Below are 21166 nucleotides of genomic sequence, written 5' to 3'. Positions count from 1 at the left end.
GGGAAACAGGATACAGATGAGCTCAATGTTAAGCTTCATGGCAGAGGTGTAAATACCGTATATGCTCGAATAAAAGTCAACCTCGTATATAAGTCGACTCCAATATTCAACCATCTTAAGATGGATTTTTTTATTGACTCAAGTATAAATCTACCCAGCAAAGTTAATGGCTGAACTTGGAGCTCAGGGGGGTTATTGACTGCACTGCATACAGTATTGCAGCCAGGCCCCAAGTGCTGCAATTATTCACTTCCTTTTATGCAGCCCAGTATTTCCCCCTGCCCCTTTCCTTGTTAATTGTGGCCAGGACTTTCAGATTTGTGTTTTCTTGGCATTTCCTTTCCTCAAAGTGTAATTTACCACAGGGAAAATTGCTGAAAATGGCAATGTCACTATTAGTACACACATTACTCAGTGTGCTCAGTGTAGCCGTGACTCGTGTATAAGTCAACCCCTATACTTTTATGAAGTGAATCAGACCTAAATTTCTAGACTTATACTCGAGTATATTCAGTACTTATGTACTGTACATGTGTTTTCTCAATTTTTTTATTTGTAATACATTTGCCAAAACCTTGTGTAAACACTTTTTACATTGTCATTATGGGGTGTGTAGAATTCTGAGGAAAAACATCAATTTAATCCATTTTGGAATAAGGCTGTAACATAACAATGTGGAAAAAAGTGATGTGCTGTGACTACTTTCTGGATGCACTGTATGTGCCTGAGCTGTCACATCTGCACATCTGTCATTATCACTGCCTGCTTTCCTATTAGATTATATCTTATATAATTAAATAATAAGACAGTGCAATCTGTATCTGACACTGGTATGTTTTAGTATGAATAAAGCACATTTTCAAGTCTTCGAGTGTCATTACAGACAGAAATATGCTGTTTCTTGTTACAATGACACAAATCTGAATAGATCTATTAACACTGGTTTCTTAAATAAGTATATATTACCTTCAGAATTTCCCAGGAACATCTCCAGGAAGAAAAAGACAAACTGCATGCCCGTTGCCATGAGCTGGAGGCAGCTCTAGAACAAGCTCATGAACAGTTAGGGTCCCAAATCCAGGAGCAACAGCAGATCACACTATACTGGAAGGAAAGATGGCAACAGACAGCAGTTAACTTGAAGAACGCAGAGGAGCTGTTGGAGCAAGAACGAATTCAGCATCCAAAAACTTCAGAAAAAGTGAGAGAATTTTAAGATTAAGCACTATCCTGTTACTAAGTGTAATTTTGAATTATTTTAAGCATTGAGTACTATTTGCATCAAAAACCAAAACATTTGGGATTGGGCTTTCATGGACACTGACATTTTCTCTCAATAAACACATAGTAGTTCTAGGACAATGACAGATACTACCCTGGAACTTGTAGACAGTACGTAAATGTTGAACATGTTGCATTATGCTCATGTGCATGCAATGAATATGCAAACATTGATGTGTGTCATCAATCACTTGAGTTTCAGGGGAGTCACTTTTGGGCATAGGTCACGTCACATAGTTAAAGGCATATTGGGGGGGATTCTTTACCCTATGCATTAATGTCATTTTATTTTTACATGCGTTAGGCTTTATCTTAGTTTCTAGGTTTAAGATAACTTGACAAGTTCATATGGCATAGATACAGATGTCTATATCAATTTATGCTAATCTTTTTATATACCAATGGAAATAGTGTGTAAAGTGTTCCTAACTACCGATGTATACCTTTCACTGCTTATCTCTTTGTTTACTGTTATCAAATTGCTTTCACACTTCACTGATGGGCCAGGGTGACGGACCAGTGGAGCATGGTGGGAATACCTCTCCCTACATCTGTTAACCCTGAATGTGAGACAGGTCTCACTAATTTAAAGACAAACCGTAACCAAGAATTGAACTTCATCCCAATCAGTAGCTGATACCCCCTTTCCCATGAGAAATCTTTTCCCTTTCACAAACTGATCATCAGGGGGCTCTGTATGGCTGATATTGTGGTGAAACCCCTCCCACAGTGTGATGTCAGGACCATGGTTCTGACATCACACTGTGGGTGCCTTGTTGCATTGTGGGGACTGCCAAAAAAGCAAGCAACATCTCCTTCCACTGACATCACCTGCCAGCAGTAAAAATGTTATAATGTGATAAATGTCAGAATGTAAATCGGGGAGAGGAAAGATTTTACAATTGGTAAACACTGACTAAATCATTTATACATAATTATTGTAAACATGAAGCACTTTTTTTTTTACATTATTTTCACTGGAGTTCCTCTTTAACTGCAGCTGCTTGTGTTTCTGAATGAGCTGTCTGCATGGAGAGCAGAGAGAATGTATCTTGTTATGTGCAGCATAAACATTTGTAATTGTGTGTGAAATCCAACATCCCGGCTTTTTCATACTAAACAATTTTTTTCTCAGGAGCGTACCGTAAATGTCTTTTTGGGCTGGGGCCTTTTTGTAGTTCAAAGAAGTGTTCATATCTGCTGCCTCTGTTTTTTGAGCTTCTATTGATTTATTCCAGAGAGACGTCAATGTTATATGATACACAAAACCCATAGATACCAGTAAATATTTATGATGTTGTATTATAACAGCCCTATGTCAGTGATATGTCTTTTTATGATTCCTTTTAATGGTTCTTTAAAAATGTATATCTTAAGAACTGCTTGTTTTAAGTGTACTGTAAATTAAATTCATGTTTTAGTATAAATTGACTGGACAAAGGTATCTATGACGTGTCACCCATCAAGTCCCCTTCATGGGATGTATTTTGACACATACATTACATGTAGGCACTACAAATAATACATTTTGGTGGAAGACACCAGTTTTCTTTTTTCTTATTGCCACCATTACACAATCTACACTATCTACCTGAAAGTGGACTGGTAAGTTTACAGATCTATAGAAAAAGTTTTGTTACCTTTTCCAGCGTAGTGAGCGCCAATACCTGTCTTTCAGAGGCCTTTCTAATTCTCTTTTTGTTTAAAGAGACACTGAAGCGAAAAAATATATATGATAGAATGAATTGGTTGTGTACTAGGAATAATTACTAGAAGATTAGCAGCAAAGAAAATATTCTCATATTTTTATTTTCAGGTATATAGTGTTTTTTCTAACATTGCATTATTCTATAATATGTGCAGATTACACAACACTCAGCATTCAAAATGAGTCTTTCAGAGCAGTCTGTGAAGTAATGAACTCTCCTCTAGCAGAGGAAAAGTAAACAGTTCAATTACAGTTGAGATAATAAAAGTCAGATAACAGCCCTCTCCACGACTAAGTTAGTCGGAGAGCTTAATAGCTTTTTTGCATAGAGATAACAACTGGAGTTTCTCAACTCTTCCTGTACTGGAAACAATTAGACTGATGTATCTGATCTTTTTTTTTTTTATTAGCTGTACTACACATACAAATCATAATATCATCATTTTTTTTTCGCTTCAGTGTCTCTTTAAAAATAGATATATTTTCACAAATGAGTATTGTTCAGATCAGGCTTGGGTGGTGAAGACTAGAGTTGGGCCGAACGGTTCGCCTGCGAACGGTTCCATGCGAACTTCAGTGGTTCGCGTTCGCGTCCCGCAGGCGAACCTTTGCGGAAGTTCGGTTCGCCCCATAATGCACATGGAGGGTCAACTTTGACCCTCTACATCACAGTCAGCAGGCCCAGTGTAGCCAATTAGGCTACACTAGCCCCTGGAGCCCCACCCCCCCTTATATAAGGCAGGCAGCGGCGGCCATTACGGTCACTCGTGTGCTGCCTGCGTTAGTGAGAGTAGGGCGAGCTGCTGCAGACTGTCTCTCAGGGAAAGATTAGTTAGGCTTAACTTGTTCCTGTCTGGCTGCATACCTGTTCTGTGAACCCACCACTGCATACCTGTGCTGTGAACCCACCACTGCATACCTGTGCTGTAAACCCACCACTGCATACCTGTTCTGTGAACCCACCACTGCATACCTGTGCTGTGAACCCACCACTGCATACCTGTTCAGTGAACCCACCACTGCATACCTGTGCTGTGAACCCACCACTGCATACCTGTTCAGTGAACCTGCCACTGCATACCTGTTCTGTTCAGTGGACCCGCCACTGTATACCTGTTCATTGAACCCACCACTGCATACCTGTGCTGTGAACCCACCACTGCATACCTGTTCTGTGAACCCACCACTGCATACCTGTTCAGTGAACCCGCCACTGCATACCTGTTCTGTTCAGTGGACCCGCCACTGTATACCTGTTCAGTGAACCCACCACTGCATACCTGTTCTGTGAACCCGCCACTGTATACCTGTTTCAGTTTATTGAACCCGCCACTGCATACCTGTTCTGTTTAGTGGACCCGCCACTGTATACCTGTTCAGTGAACCCGCCACTGCATACCTGTTGTGTTCAGTGAACCTGCCACTGCATACCTGTTCTGTGAACCCGCCACTGTATACCTGTTCTGTTTAGTGAACCCGCCACTGTATACCTGTTCTGTTTAGTGAATCCACCACTGCATACCTGTTCTGTTCAGTGGACCCGCCACTGTATACCTGTTCAGTGAACCCACCACTGCATACCTGTGCTGTGAACCCACCACTGCATACCTGTTCTGTTCAGTGGACCCGCCACTGTATACCTGTTTAGTGACCCCGCCACTGCATACCTGTTGTGTTCAGTGAACCCGCCACTGCATACCTGTTGTGTTCAGTGAACCTGCCACTGCATACCTGTTCTGTGAACCCGCCACTGTATACCTGTTCTGTTTAGTGAACCCGCCACTGTATACCTGTTCTGTTTAGTGAACCCGCCACTGCATACCTGTTCTGTTCAGTGGACCCGCCACTGTATACCTGTTCAGTGAACCCGCCACTGCATACCTGTTCTGTTCAGTGGACCCGCCACTGTATACTTGTTCAGTGAACCCGCCACTGCATACCTGTTGTGTTCAGTGAACCTGCCACTGCATACCTGTTCTGTGAACCCGCCACTGTATACCTGTTCTGTTTAGTGAACCCGCCACTGCATACCTGTTCTGTTCAATGGACCCGCCACTGTATACCTGTTCAGTGAACCCGCCACTGCATACCTGTTGTGTTCAGTGAACCTGCCACTGCATACCTGTTCTGTGAGCCTGCCACTGTATACCTGTTCTGTTTAGTGAACCCGCCACTGCATACCTGTTCTGTTCAGTGGACCCGCCACTGTATACCTGTTCAGTGAACCCACCACTGCATACCTGTGCTGTGAACCCACCACTGCATACGTGTTCTGTGAACCCACCACTGCATACCTGTTCAGTGAACCCACCACTGCATACCTGTTGTGTTCAGTGAACCCGCCACTGCATACCTGTTCTGTTCAGTGGACCCGCCACTGTATACCTGTTTAGTGACCCCGCCACTGCATACCTGTTGTGTTCAGTGAACCCGCCACTGCATACCTGTTGTGTTCAGTGAACCTGCCACTGCATACCTGTTCTGTGAACCCGCCACTGTATACCTGTTCTGTTTAGTGAACCCGCCACTGTATACCTGTTCTGTTTAGTGAACCCGCCACTGCATACCTGTTCTGTTCAGTGGACCCGCCACTGTATACCTGTTCAGTGAACCCGCCACTGCATACCTGTTGTGTTCAGTGAACCTGCCACTGCATACCTGTTCTGTGAACCCGCCACTGTATACCTGTTCTGTTCAGTGAACCCACCGCATCAGTGCGCATACCTGTGCAGTTAAGTGAACCCACCTACCTACGTGAGTGCACGCAGTGTGATATACCACTCCGTGCATACCCGATATGGACAAAACAGGTAGAGGAAGAGGTAGTGCCAGAGTCAGAGGAAGGCCACCCGGCAGGTCTGCGCGAGGTAGTGTAAATGTAATTTCGTGTGGACCTGGCCCACAGTACAGTGCTCGGAAAAAGGCACGTCCCATCACCTCCCAAGATTGTCAGGACGTGGTTGAGTATTTAGCGACACAGAACACCTCATCTTGCTCAGCCACCAGCGCTACTACTAGCACCACTTCCTCTGCATTTGACACTTCGCAAGAATTATTTAGTGGTGAAATCACTGATGCACAGCCATTGTTGTTACAGCCAGATGAATTTTCACCAGCTCATATGTCTGAGTTACGCGGCAACACTATGTTTGGATTTGTCTGAGGCAAGCGAAGCTGGGCAGGATGACTACGATGATGACGGTAATAGGGATCCTCTGTATGTTCCCAATAGAGGAGATGAAGAGGGGGACAGTTCAGAGGGGGAGTCAGAGAGTAGTAGGAGGAGAGAAGTTGCTGAAAGAAGCTGGGGCAGCTCTTCGTCAGAAACAGCTGGTGGCAGAGTCCGGCACCATGTATCGCCACCTATGTACAGCCAGCCAACTTGCCCTTCAGCATCAGCTGCTGAGGTCCCCATAGTGCCCACATCCCAGGGTGGCTCAGCGGTGTGGAATTTTTTTAATGTGTGTGCCTCAGATCGGAGCAAAGCCATCTGTTCGCTCTGCCAACTATAATTGAGCCGTGGAAAGGCCAACACTCACGTAGGGACAAGTGCCTTACGAAGGCACCTGGAGAAAAGGCACAAACAGCAATGGGATGGCCACCTGAGCAAAAGCAGCAGCAGCACACAAAAGCAAAGCCACCCTCCTTCTCCTCTTCCTCCTCCATCAGGTGCATTATCTGCTTCTGCCGCTTTCTCCCTTCCACCTTCACAGGCACCCTCCTCCACTCCGCCTCTGCCCTTGAGCGGTTCCTACTCCTCTGCCCACAGCAGCAGTCAGGTGTCCGTGAAGGAAATGTTTGAGCGGAAGAAGCCAATTTCGGCCAGTCACCCCCTTGCCCGGCGTCTGACAGCTGGCGTGGCGGAACTGTTAGCTCGGCAGCTGTTACCATACCGGCTGGTGGACTCTGAGGCCTTCCGTAAATTTGTGGCCATCGGAACACCGCAGTGGAAGATGCCAGGCCGCACTTATTTTTCGAGAAAGGCCATACCTCAACTGCACCGTGAAGTTGAGAGGCAAGTGGTGTCATCTCTTGTGAAGAGCGTTGGGTCAAGGGTACACCTGACCACGGATGCCTGGTCTGCCAAGCACGGGCAGGGCCGCTACATTACGTACACAGCCCATTGGGTGAACCTGGTGGTGAACGATGGCAAGCAGGGCGCAGCGGACCAAATTGTGACACCTCCAGGGCTTGCAGGCAGGCCTCCTGCCACCTCCTCTCCTCCTGCTACATGCTCTTCGCTGTCCTCTTCCTCCTTGGCTGAGTGGCAGTTCTCCTCTCCAGCTACACAGCCCCAGCTCCGCAGGGCCTATGCTGCATGCCAGGTAAGACGGTGTCACGCCATCTTAGACATGTCTTGTCTCAAAGCGGAGAGTCACACTGGAGCAGCTCTCCTGGCTGCTCTTAAGAAACAGGTGGATGAGTGGCTGACCCCGCACCACCTGGAGATAGGCAACGTGGTGTGCGACAACGGCAGCAATCTGCTTGCCGCTTTGCATATGGGGAAGCTGACACACATACCCTGCATGGCACATGTCATGAATCTAGTGGTTCAAAGGTTTGTGGCAAAGTACCCTGGCTTAGCGAATGTCCTGAAGCAGGCCAGGAAGTTCTGTGGGCATTTGAGGCGGTCTTACACAGCCATGGCACGCTTTGCGGAAATTCAGCGCAAAAACAACATGCCGGTGAGACGCCTCATTTGCGATAGCCTGACTCGCTGGAACTCGACCCTGGTCATGTTCTCCCGCCTGCTAGAACAGAAGAAAGCCGTGACCCACTACCTCTACAACTACAGTAGAATGAAACAGTCTGGGAAGATGGGGATGTTCTGGCCCGACAACTGGACACTGATGAAAAATGCATGCAGGCTCATGCGGCCGTTTGAGGAGGTGACCAACCTGGTGAGCCGCAGTGAGGGCACCATCAGCGACTTAATTCCCTACGCTTACTTCTTGGAGCGTGCTGTGCGTAGAGTGGCGGATGAAGCTGTGAATGAGCGTGAACAGGAACCGTTACGGCAGGAACAGGCATGGGACCAATTTTCATCAGACCCAGCTGTTTCCTCAACACCTGCGGCAGCACAGAGGGGGGAGGAGGAGGAAGAAGAGAAGTCGTGTGCAGAAGATGAGTCAGACTCAGAGGATGATGAGCAAGGTGTTTCTTTGGGGGAGGAGGAGGAGGAGGAGGGGACAGCGGCAGGAGAACAACCTCAGCAGGCATCGCAAGGGGCTTGTGCTGCTCAACCTTCCCGTGGTATTGTTCGCGGCTGGGGGGAGGAGGTTGACTTACCTGACGTCACTGAGGAAGAGCAAGAGGAGATGGAGGGTACTGGATCCGACTTTGTGCAGATGTCGTCTTTTATGCTGTCCTGCCTGTTGAGGGACCCCCGTATAAAAAACCTCAATGGGAATGAGCTGTACTGGGTGGCCACACTACTAGACCCTCGGTACAGGCACAAAGTGGCGGACCTGTTACCAACTCACCGGAAGGTGGAAAGGATGCAGCACATGCAGAACCAGCTGTCAACTATGCTTTACAATGCCTTTAAGGGTGATGTGACGGCACAACGCCAGCAAGGTACCACTGCCACTAATCCTCCTCCCGTGTCCACGCAGTCAAAGACAGGACGCTCCATCGATCTCATGGTGATGTCGGACATGCGGACGTTCTTTAGTCCAACGCCTCGCCGTAGCCCTTCCGGATCCACCCTCCACCAACGCCTGGATCGGCAGGTAGCCGACTACCTGGCCTTAAGTGTGGATGTAGACACTGCTGTGAACAGCGATGAGGAACCCTTGAACTACTGGGTGCGCAGGCTTGACCTGTGGCCAGAGCTGTCCCAATTTGCCATCCAACTTCTCTCCTGCCCTGCCGCAAGCGTCCTGTCAGAAAGGACCTTCAGCGCAGCTGGAGGCATTGTCACAGAGAAGAGAAGTCGCCTAAGTCACAAAAGTGTTAAGTACCTCACCTTTATCAAAATGAATGAGGCATGGATCCCGGAGGGCTGCTGCCCGCCCCAAGACTAAGTCAGTCCCCGCACACACAGCATCTCTGCCTGCACGCCGTGTGACTGGCTGCCTGGCCTGCCCCAAGAAGACTAAGTCGCTCCCAGTCCCTCCACACAGCATGTCTGCCTGCAGGCCGCTTGACTACCTTCTCCGCCACCACCAACAGGGTCCGGGACTCCAGGCGGATTGCTGAATTTTTTAGGCCGCTGCTAGCAGCGGCCGCTGTAATAATTTTTCTGGTGCGTGTACATGACTAATTTTTCTGGCTGCACTGCGGGCAGCTGCAACAACAAAAGAAAAGGCATGTACATGCGCCCATTCCCCTTCGTGATCATTACCTTGCCGTGGTGAAGGGGCTTGCGTATCACAATGAAGCAATGACCGGCGCCTAGATGAGTGTCTCGGGGGGCACACCCACGATAATAAGGTCGTTGCCTCATTGTGGTCAGACCAAATTTGATCAGCTGGACAGTCACTGTTCTGTCATTCAGCTACATCAGCCAGGCGACCATAAGGGCTGTAAAGCCACCAAAACCTGCACTCTCGCCATGGTGCGCACCAGTCCAGCACGGCCGTCACTACACAAACAGCTGTTTGCGGTGCATTACACGGTGAGTTTGGTGTGTCACTGTGAAGCAGTACCTTAATTACACTACCTGATTGATGTATACACATGCAAGATGTTTGAAAGCACTTTAGGCCTGTCATTTAGCATTCAATGTGATTTCTGCCCTTAAAACGCTGCTTTGCGTCAAATCCAGATTTTTCCCGGGGACTTTTGGCATGTATCCCACTCCGCCATGCCCCCCTCCAGGTGTTAGACCCCTTGAAACATCTTTTCCATCACTTTTGTGGCCAGCATAATTATTTTTTTTTTTCAAAGTTCGCATCCCCATTGAAGTCTATTGCGGTTCGCGAACTTTAACGCGAACCGAACCTTCCGCGGAAGTTCGCGAACCAGGTTCGCGAACCTAAAATCGGAGGTTCGGCCCAACTCTAGTGAAGACCCGGATTACTTCCACACTCACACCTGGGGTAATTCTATTTATTGAAACACCTCACCAGTACAGGGAGTGCAGAATTATTAGGCAAGTGGTATTTTTGAGGAATAATTTTATTATTGAACAACAACCATGTTCTCAATGAACCCAAAAATCTTATTAATATCAAAGCTGAATATTTTTGAAAGTAGTTTTTAGTTTGTTTTTAGTTTTAGCTATTTTAGGGGGATATCTGTGTGAGCAGGTGATTATTACTGTGCATAATTATTAGACAACTTAACAAAAAACAAATATATACCCATTTCAACTATTTATTTTTACCAGTGAAACCAATATAACCTCTCAACATTCACAAATATACATTTCTGACATTCAAAAACAAAACAAAAACAAGTCAGTGACCAATATAGGCACCTTTCTTTGCAATGACACTCAAAAGCCTGCCATCCATGGATTCTGTCAGTGTTTTGATCTGTTCACCATCAACATTGCGTGCAGCAGCAACCACAGCCTCCCAGACACTGTTCAGAGAGGTGTACTGTTTTCCCTCCTTGTAAATCTCACATTTTATGATGGACCACAGGTTCTCAATGGGGTTCAGATCAGGTGAACAAGGATGCCATGTCATAAGTTTTTCTTCTTTTATACCCTTTCTTGCCAGCCACACTGTGGAGTACATGGATGCATGTGATGGAGCATTGTCCTGCATGAAAATCATGTTTTTCTTGAAGGATGCAGACTTCTTCCTGTACCACTGCTTGAAGAAGGTGTCTTCCAGAAACTGGCAGTAGGACTGGGAGTTGAGCTTGACTCCATCCTCAACCTGAAAAGGCCCCACAAGCTCATCTTTGATGATACCAGCCAAAACCAGTACTCCACGTCCACTTTGCTGGCGTCTGAGTCAGACTGGAGTTCTCTGCCCTTTACCAATCCAGCCACCGGCCCATAGAAAAATCAGTCTTGAGATATTTCTTGGCCCAGTCTTAACGTTTCAGCTTGTGTGTCTTGTTCAGTGGTGGTCGTCTTTCAGCCTTTCTTACCTTGGCCATGTCTCTGAGTATTGCACACCTTGTGCTTTTGGACACTCCAGTGATGTTGCAGCTCTGAAAAATGGCCAAACTGGTGGCATCTTGGCAGCTGCACGCTTGACTTTTCTCAGTTCATGGGCAGTTATTTTGCGCCTTGGTTTTTCCACACGCTTCTTGCGACCCTGTTGACTATTTTGAATTAAACGTTTGATTGTTCGATGATCACGCTTCAGAAGCTTTGCAATTTTAAGAGTGCTGCATCCCTTTGAAAGATATTTCACTATTTTTGACTTTTCTGAGCCTGTCAAGTCCTTCTTTTGGTATCAATATTGTTATTGATTTTATAATAATACAACAAGAAAAGAACAAATTGAACAGTTGTACACATGTGATAAAATTAAAACAGATCTTGGTTTGAGAACAATCTGGCAGTTCGAACCTGAGCATATGGTATGTACAATTTTAACCTTTAACGATAAACAAGAACATATAGCTTGGTCCTTAGAGGCCCCACAGCTACCAGTGCTGGGGACCAATTCTCGCAGGTAGGACTAGAAGAGGGGGAGAATGGCTAACCACCCACTCACCCTCCATTTTCCCCGTCCCCTGACCAGGGGACATGGCAAAAGGGGAGAAAAGGAGGAGACATAAGAGAGGGGGAGAAGAGGAGAAGAGAGAAGAGGAGGAAGAAGAGATAGAGTCCAAGGGAGTCAATATGTTGTAAATAGGTCGGCGTCCATGCCCGGGTATTGAAGATCTATCCAGGGTTGCCATATTCGGAGGAATTTGTTATGGGTGTTGCGCAAGATGCTTGCTAGTTTTTCATTAACTATGAATTCTGACATGCGTACTTTTGACCTCTGAGAAATTCGAGGGCGTTTTCTTCCAGTTTTTTGCTATTGTCATTTTAGCCGACAGGAAGAGGAAGGAAGCAAGTTTATTTTGAGTAGTTGTGAGGCCATTAATCTTACCGTGGAAGAGAACAATCCACGGATCCCTTCGTATGGTAATATGAAAAAGAGACTGTAAGAGGCCAAAGACCCTGCTCCAAAAGCGGGTGAGGCGCGGACATTGCCACCAAATATGGTACATCGTGCCCTCCCTTCCACAGCCTCTGAAACATTTAGAGTCAATAACTGGAGAAAGTTTATGAAGCCTTGATGGGACTAAGTACCACCTAGTTAATACTTTATATGCAGATTCTATTATTATTATTATTATTTAGTATTTATATAGTGCCAACATATTACGCAGCGCTGTACAGTGTGTATATATATATATATATATATATTGTCACTAACTGTCCCTCAAAGGAGCTCACAATCTAATCCCTACCATTGCCATATGTCTATATTATGTAGTGTAAGTACTGTAGTCTAGGGCCAATTTTTAGGGGGAGCCAATTAACTTATCTGTATGTTTTTGGAATGTGGGAGGAAACCGGAGTGCCCGGAGGAAACCCACGCAGACACGGAGAGAACATACAAACTCTTTGCAGATAGTGCGTATACTTAGCGTATACTTTCGTAGAACAACTAGCTATGCGAGACCAACAGTCTGGCCAGTCTTCGCTGTACCTATGGTGGCCTAGTTCTTTTTCCCAACCAGAGATGTAGGGGTGTAGTCTGGCAGATTCTGGGCGAGAGAGCCTAGAGAAAATTGTAGAGATTGAGCCAGGGCCAGATGGATTTCCAAGGCACATATTCTCGAAGAAAGATGTCAGTAGTGGGAATTCTCTGTCTCGTGTGAGAGTGGAGATCCAGTGCTTTATCTGTAGAAATCTGAATTATCCTTGATGTCTGCCCAGGAGAGGAGGCCCCTACCGGTCGAAAAGTTTTTGACTAGAAGAAGTTGGTGGTCTGCCCACCATTTGAAGGAGTCAGGATTATCGTAACCCGGTAGGAAAAGAGGATTATGTAGAATTGAGCATAAGGGTAGATGCGGGGATTGTAAGCCTCCTGAATACCTGAACGTGTCCCAGATGCTTAGGTCTGAGGAAAGAAAGGGGCTTAGTTGTTTTGGTCTAGCTTGTTTGGGGATCCATAGGAGAGTGTGCAACTTAGTGGGGTGACAATCAGGGATGTCTAGGAAGGTCCAAAGTGGGGCATCTCACACTTTGTAGAGAGATAGCAGGTGAGCTGCTGTATCTGCTCTATAATATAGGAGAAGATCAGGGACTCCCAGACCTCCGTCATATCTGTGAGCTAATAGGGTGGATTTTTTAATTCTAGACCGCTTACCGGCCCAGATAAAGGTTAATATCTTGTTCTGAAGTAGTCGTATAAAGTGGAGCGGAGCGCGGGCAGGAAGCGTCCGGAACAAGTATAAAATCTTTGGCAGTATAGACATTTTGATAGTGTTTATCCTGCCATACATAGATAATGGCAATTGGGATCAATTTGTCATTAGTGCTGAGATTTGTTTGAGTAGGGGGGGATAGTTATGTTCAAATAATGAGTCAAGCTTGGGTGTTAGGGTAATGCCTAAGTACGGTATAGAATTGGCCCATTGAAAGTCTAGGATTGAGGAGACTTCTTCTTTAAGGGCGGAGCTTAAGGTTATGTTCATGACCAACGATTTCTGAGTGTTGATAGTAAGGCCTGATATGTATGAAAACCCTTTCAGAAGGGCTAACAGGTTAGGGATAGAGGTCAAAGGCTGGGTAACAGCAATGAGCATATCATCTGCAAATAGCAGGGCTTTGTGGTGGACTCCAGCATATTCTATGCCTGAGATGTTTTCCTGCTGCCTAATGGCTATGGCTAGCGGTTCCAGGGCTAAGATGAAGAGCAGGGGCGAGAGGGGGCACCCCTGTCTAGTGCCCCTTTCTATTTGGAAATGCTTGGAGGCATGGCCCATGTATCTGACATTAGCAGTAGATGAGGAATAGAGCATTTTGATCCAGCTGAGGAAGTGGGGGCCGAAGCCCCACTTGGTCAGGGCATATTCTAAGTAGCTCCATGAAAGGGTATTAAAGGCTTTGTATACGTCCAGTGATAGGAGTAGGCCTGGTATTTTACGGGAGTGAAGGAAGTGAATTAGATGCACTGCTCGTCTGGTATTGTCACTAGCTTGTCTGCCTGGCACAAACCCCACTTGGTCTTTATGTATGACCTGAGGGAGAAAAAAATTTAATCCGTGTGCCAAAATTTTCCCTAGAATCTTAAGGTCTGTGTTGATAAGCGAGAGAGGGCGAAATTGATGGGCCTGTAGGGTTGGCTGTTCAGTTTTTGGTATCATCGAAACTGTGGCCTGCAACATGGAGGTTGGGGGTGTTTCGAGCCACTACGTACTGCATTAAAGCATGATGCCAAGGTGGGAGCCAGCAAGTCTGCGTATTTGCGGTAGTATGTGCCTGAAAATCCATTCGGCCCCGGTGTTTTGTTTGGCTTTAAAACATCTAGAGTTGAGATCTCTGAGTTAAGGGTCTCGATGCTGTCCAGTCCCTTTTTTGATCCATTTTGCCAAAGGAAAGGAAGTTGCCTAATAATTATGCACACCTGATATAGGGTGTTAATGTCATTAGACCACACCCCTTCTCATTACAGAGATACACATCACCTAATATGCTTAATTGGTAGTAGGCTTTCGAGCCTATACAGGTTGGAGTAAGACAACATGCATAAAGAGGATGATGTGGTCAAAATACTCATTTACCTAATAATTCTGCACACCCTGTATTTTCCAATGAATTAAATGATAATCATAGAAATTCTCTTTTATCACACACAAATATGTAATTTTGGTTCATTCGTCTCAAAAGATGAATGGAAAATATAATGTCCTAGACTTGTTTGTTTAATTAGATTTTTATTGTGTGGTTTTAACACTTGCATGAAAAACGGGTCACTTTTTGATCATATTTGTGTGGCAATATTGCAAATTCGTAGGAGTTTAAAACCAGGCAACATTATTTAGCTTGGATATCTGGTGAGGGAATCTTTGTAGAGATGGGTTCTTCTGTCTCATATCTTACTCTATCCTCTCTTTAGAATACAGAGTTACAACATGATTTTGAAATACTTCAGGCTGATCCTGAGGAGCTGGCTAAACTCAAGTCAAGTGTAAACAGGTTGGTGTAGAGATGATTGCTAACCCTCTGACCTGGTTTGGAGTTTTATACAAAGCTGCCCTGCAAACATGTGCCCTGTTGTCAGTTAATTTGTATGCAAGGTCCAGGACATTCTCAATTTACATTAGAGCTGAGTTCCATGAGGGATTTATGTAAATCAGATTTCTCATAAATGAAAAATTGCTCTCCCATTGAAGAATCATAGTTTTTTCACAGTTGTGTTCCCCATATGGATTTTGACCATAAATAATAAGAGTGAATGAAAAAAAAGTCCTTAGTCTTATGATGTACATTGTAATTTTATATCTGGCTTATTGATCAACACTTTAATAGTAAAAAAAAAAAAAATATATAGTATTGCACAGTAATCAGTACAAGAAGTTTAGGTCATACCAACCTTTAATTATAATACAAATACTAATGAATAGTGAGATTTGCATATAATAATCATCCGTGTTTGGCAACATGTTAAACGGCACATCACATCGTATTGAGAAACACTGGAGCGTACTTCCAGCACAGGTCCAGACCCTGTGTTATGCTAGGTACACACAATACAATTTTCTGGCAGATTTACCTGCCAGATCGATTTTTTCCAATAAGTCCGTTCTGAATTTCGATCAATTTTGTGATCGATTATCCTATCGATTTCTGTTAATTTCCATGGAAATCTATCGGAAAATCGTTCAAAATTCAGATCGGACATGTTGGAAAAAATCGATCTGGCAGGTAAATCAGCCAGAAAATTGTATTGTGTGTCCCTAGCATTAGATCTCTGTAGATTAGCACATCTCCAAATCTCTAGAATAGCAAACCTCAGTGAATCTCTGTAGGGTGGAAAATCTCTAGCATAGCAAACCTTAGTTAATCTCTGTAGATCTGTGAATCTCAGTGACTTTTAAATCTCAGTGACACTAAGTAAACAGAGGCTTGGCATGATTTTTTGGAACTATATGACGACAAACATATTTGTTAAAAAAAGTACAGCTATTCTGTATTTCCTAGCAGAAACTGCTATGTAGGATTGCCCAAGCCTACTTATACAGGGGTCGGGCTCGGGCATTTGCGAGTGTGCTTGTTCAGATGCATACTTATCTCGCAGAAATATGCATTAATTTCTTAGTTTATTTTTTAATCTTAGATTAAAGGAAGAAAACAACCAGCTGTCCCAGCAAATTATAGAAATGGAACAGAGCCATCAACTGCAACAGCCTTACAATTCCATGGTAAGGACAAAGCATAACTGCTGATTCCTCATCGCTGCTAACCAGAGTGTTCTGTAAAGAGAGTTACACAATCCTTCAAAATTATATTTTTTTTGTTTTACAGAATGGCAAGGAAGTCCTTAAACAGAACTGCTTTAGGAAAAAAACACAGATAAAATCATGCCTCATAACACAGCAAACATCTTTATTGTTGCTGTAGCAGAGAATAAATGTGTAAATGTGTGGCAATTATTGATATTGATGAGAAATTGTGATTTACATGATTTACATTCATTTTATTCAGAATAAATATATATATATATATATATATATATATATATATGTATATATATATATATATGTGTATATATATATATATATATATATGTATATATGTATATATATATATATATATATGTATATATATATGTATATATATATGTATATATATATATATATATATATATATATATATATATATATATATATATGTATATATATATATATATACCTAGTGTGTGTGTGTGTGTGTGTGTGTGTGTGTGTGTGTGTGTGTGTGTGTGTGTGTGTGTGTGTGTGTGTGTGTGTGTGTGTGTGTGTGTGTGTGTGTGTGTATGTGTATATATATATATATATATATATATATATATATATATATATATATATATATATATATATATATATATATATATATATATATATATATATATATATATATATATATATATATATATATATATATATATATATATATATATACATACATATACATACACACCCGGTGTATGTATATATATATATATATATATATACATATATATTTAACGCGCTGTGCACCAAACAGTGGCATCCAGCACAAAAAAAAAATCACTTTTACATATGTAGTCACATAAGGCACTGAAGCCACACACACACGCTCAACAGCAGTCTTTTAACTACTTGAGGACCCACCCTTTACCCCCCCTTAAGGACCAGCGCTGTTTTAGGTGATCTGTGCTGGGTGGGCTCTGCAGCCCCCAGCACAGATCAAAGGGCACTCAGAGCGATCAGATCGCCCCCCTTTTTTCTCCACTAGGGGGATGATGTGCAGGGGGGGTCTGATCGCTCCTCCTGGCTGGCATTTTGCGGGGGGGGCACCTCAAAGCCCCCCTCCGCGGCGAAATCCTCCCCCTCCCTCTCCTACCTGCCACCCCCGGGAGATCTGGGCTGCACAGGACGCTATCCGTCCTGTGCAGCCAGTGACAGGACGTCCCCTGTCACATGGCGGCGATCCCCGGCCGCTGATTGGCCGGGGATCGCCGATCTGCCTTACGGCGCTGCTGCGCAGCAGCGCCGTACAAATGTAAACAAAGCGGATTATTTCCGCTTGTGTTTACATTTGGCCTGCGAGCCGCCATCGGCGGCCCGCAGGCTATTCACGGAGCCCCCCGCCGTGAATTGACAGGAAGCAGCCGTCGTACGAGCGGCTGCTTCCTGATTAATTAGGCTGCAGCTGGCGACACAATACTGCGTCGCTGGTCCTGCAGCTGCCACTTTGCCGACGCACGGTATAAGCGTGCGGTCGGCAAGTGGTTAAGCAGCACAATTATCAAACAACTTTTGTTGTGAAACAAATTGAAACAATAAAAAAGTTGTTTGCTATTGTTCACACAACTGATAGAACAACAGTTGGATTTACATCTTATCAGTCTTATCAGTTGTTTGAACAGTAGCAAACAACTTTGTTTTGATTGTTTAAACTTGTTTTACAACAAAAGTTGTTTGATAATTGTGCTGCATAAAAGACAGCTGTTGGGCCTTTGTATGGGGCTTTAGAAACACAACACTTAGTGTAGTTTGTCTTCTTAAAACAGAAGGTATTTGTGATAATTCAGCTGTAAGTGAGTGATTGTGGTATCCCACAATGCATCACTACTGAATATGCAAATTATCTCTTTATAACCCTGAAGCCAGGCTTACATCCAGAATCACTGGTGTATAGCAAGCCTATCGCTTGTAAACTTTACAGAGCCACATCAACCCAACATGCAGACAACCTTGTATGAACTGTTGGTCCTCATCAGTGCGTGGCAGGGCTTGATAGAGGGATAGGGCTTGGACCAGTATAACAAGAATACAGAAGCAGCTCGGTGTGACCCAGAACCACTAGGAAAGTATAGGGGACTAAAAGAGACCAAAAGCCCTCTTACTAAAAAGCAATGCTCAGTGTTTCTTTTTAGTAGGAGTGCTTTTTAGTCTCTTATGTTCCCCTATTCTTTCCAAGTGGTCACCAGAGCTGCTCGAGTATTTAGAAACACAATAGGCTCGATTCACAAAGCAGTGCTAACTTAGTTAGCACACCCTAAAAACCCATAGAACGTCTAAAGTAACTTATGGCGTGCTAAGATTCAGGCGCTAAGGTAGCGCACGCAAAGTTTAGCGCCGAGCAGTGCTTTCGAAGTGGCGCACCAGATGCGTCTAAAACGTCGCATTGGGTGCGCCCGAATCGTCGCACGGTGCGATGATTCGGGCGCACCCGGTGCGATGCTATAGGCGCACACAATGCGACCTTTTAGACGCATCCGGTGCGCCGCTTCGCAAGCACCGTGCGGTGCTGAACTTTGCGCGCGCTAACTAAAAGCTTTGGCCGTGCTAACTACTTAGCACCGAAGTTAGCACGCCCAAAGCTTTTAGGCGTGCTAAGTTAGCACTGCTTTGTGAATCAAGCCCAATATATCAATGCAAAGTAAATTAACCAGGCACCAGGACCAGAGACCCCTATAAGATTGCTACTCAAGCAAATCAGATTATATTTAGCTCTGTTTGTGCTTTTATACAAAACCACTTGAACTCAGTTTTCAAGCTTATATAGCTGAAACAAAATGTATGTGTTCAACCTTCATCATTCTGCTACTTTGTCATTTCCAGCTGTATTTAGAGTCCTAAATTCATTATAGTTTACATTCATTATGGTTTATGGCATTGCATAGGGAACCATGTCATTTGTTTGTTCGGTTGTTAATTTAAATTAGAAGTCCTAAGTAGTCATTTTACAAACCAAACAAGTAGAGTATACGGCAAGTGATGTTGTACAATTATTTTGCAGCAAGAGACGCCTGGAGGAATGACAGTTCCCTTTGCAGACTTACGCAGGGAGCTTCTGCATGCCCAGTGAGTACATTTAAAATCACTGCTTAATAAATAAAATGTATTATTAAATCAAAATTGGAATTAAAGGGAGACTGAATGCGCATGCGCAGGACTCTTATGGCGGTCATCGTGATGACGCAATGGGTACACAGTGGGGGCAGGCACGCGTGACTTCACCCGAAGTCGGCTCATTACTGGAGCCACCAGCGGGATCGCGGAGGAGGCCAGGAGGATGCCAGGGACCTCGCGGGCTACGATGGGCTGGAGAAAGCCCCAGGTAACTCCAGTTTTCTTTTTTATGACACCTCGGGGTCCCTTTAAATACAGGGTGTGGAATATGTATAAAGAGGTTGGCGCTATATAAATGCTAAATGATAATAATAGCCACCACTCTAACTGAAATTAATGCACAGAGCTTCAAGTTATTCCCTTCCATAAACTCTAAAGGAGACACTTAGCGCTGGGGCCCAATATAAATCGTGAACTGCAATCAAAATCAATTAAAGAGACACTGAAGCGAAAAAATATATATGATATAATGAATTGGTTGTGTACTATGAATAATTACTAGAAGATTAGCAGCAAAGAAAATATTCTCATATTTTTATTTTCAGGTATATAGTGTTTTTTCTAACATTGCATCATTCTCTAATATGTGCAGATTACACAACACTCAGCATTCAAAATGATTCTTTCAGAGCAGTCTGTGAACTAATGACCTCTCCTCTGGCAGAGAAAAAGAAAGCAGTTGAGATAATAATAGTCAGATAACAGCCCTCTCCACGACTTTGAAAGTCATAGAGCTTAATGGCTAAGAGTTTCTTAACTCTTCCTGTACTAAAAACACTTAGACTGATGTGTCTGATCTTAATATTTTATTTCTTAGCTGTACTACACATACAAATCATAATATCATAATTTTTTTTTTCGCTTCAGTGTCTCTTTAAGTGGTTTTGTAGCGATTTTTGCAACTTTTTACAGTGGGATTTTAAAGCATTTTTGATTTACTGCTAGCGATTGTACAGCGATTGAGATTTGTTTAAAGTTTTATGTGTACTGTACAGCAAGTTGTTTTGGGTAGTAAAAGCACTGCAAAATCACTTTGTATTAGTTATTGAAATGAGATTTTTCAGTGATCCTATACTTTGTAGTGAAGTGCAAACACTCCAAAAGATGCTGCAGGTACCATTATTGCAATTTTGGGAAATCGCAATCACTACTGTGGGATCACCTCCAATGACTTTCATTAACCTAGACCTTCTTGGAATCGCTGGGGATTCAAAAACGCTACTGAAAGTGCTCTAATGGGCCCCATGCCTAATGCTGGGAATATGCAATGAGATTTTTCAGTCGATTTACTGTCCGATCTTATTTCCGATCGATTTTCTTATCTTTTCTTATCAATTTCCATTCACTTCTATGAGAAATCGATCAGAAAAATGATCGAAAATAAGAGCGGGCCTGTCGGAAATTAGCTATCGAACCATCTATCTGCTGAAAAAACGTATGGTCTGTTTCCAGTCTTTGTTTCTGTTATGCTGGGAATACACGGTTCGTTTCTGCCGCAGATAGATGGCTCGATAGATCATTACCGACATGTCCGATCTCACGTTCGATCGTTTCGCCACTCGATTTCTCATAGAAGTGAATAGAAAAAGATAAGAAAAATGAGAGGAAGATAAGTAAATCGACTGCAGAATCGAGCAGCCAAAACGATTGAGCGCAGAATCAAGC

General features: G+C 43.9%; 1 protein-coding gene across 3 annotated transcripts in view; it reads left to right on the top strand.

The window, feature by feature from the left end:
• The window catches only part of LOC137563335 (rootletin-like), a 149912-nt gene that overhangs the window by 71107 nt on the left and 57639 nt on the right, over positions 1 to 21166 (top strand). For all 3 annotated transcript variants that reach the window (XM_068275673.1, XM_068275671.1, XM_068275674.1), the window contains exons 12-15: positions 973 to 1201; positions 15019 to 15098; positions 16240 to 16324; positions 19389 to 19453. In XM_068275673.1, coding sequence (XP_068131774.1) covers positions 973 to 1201; positions 15019 to 15098; positions 16240 to 16324; positions 19389 to 19453 — 459 coding nt within the window. The remainder of the gene's footprint in view (positions 1 to 972; positions 1202 to 15018; positions 15099 to 16239; positions 16325 to 19388; positions 19454 to 21166) is intronic.

Source organism: Hyperolius riggenbachi, chromosome 3 (genome assembly GCF_040937935.1).
Source record: "Hyperolius riggenbachi isolate aHypRig1 chromosome 3, aHypRig1.pri, whole genome shotgun sequence".
Lineage (NCBI taxonomy): Eukaryota > Metazoa > Chordata > Amphibia > Anura > Hyperoliidae > Hyperolius > Hyperolius riggenbachi.
The sequence above is the reverse complement of the archived record's forward strand: the minus strand, read 5'-3'. Positions and strand labels throughout refer to the sequence as shown.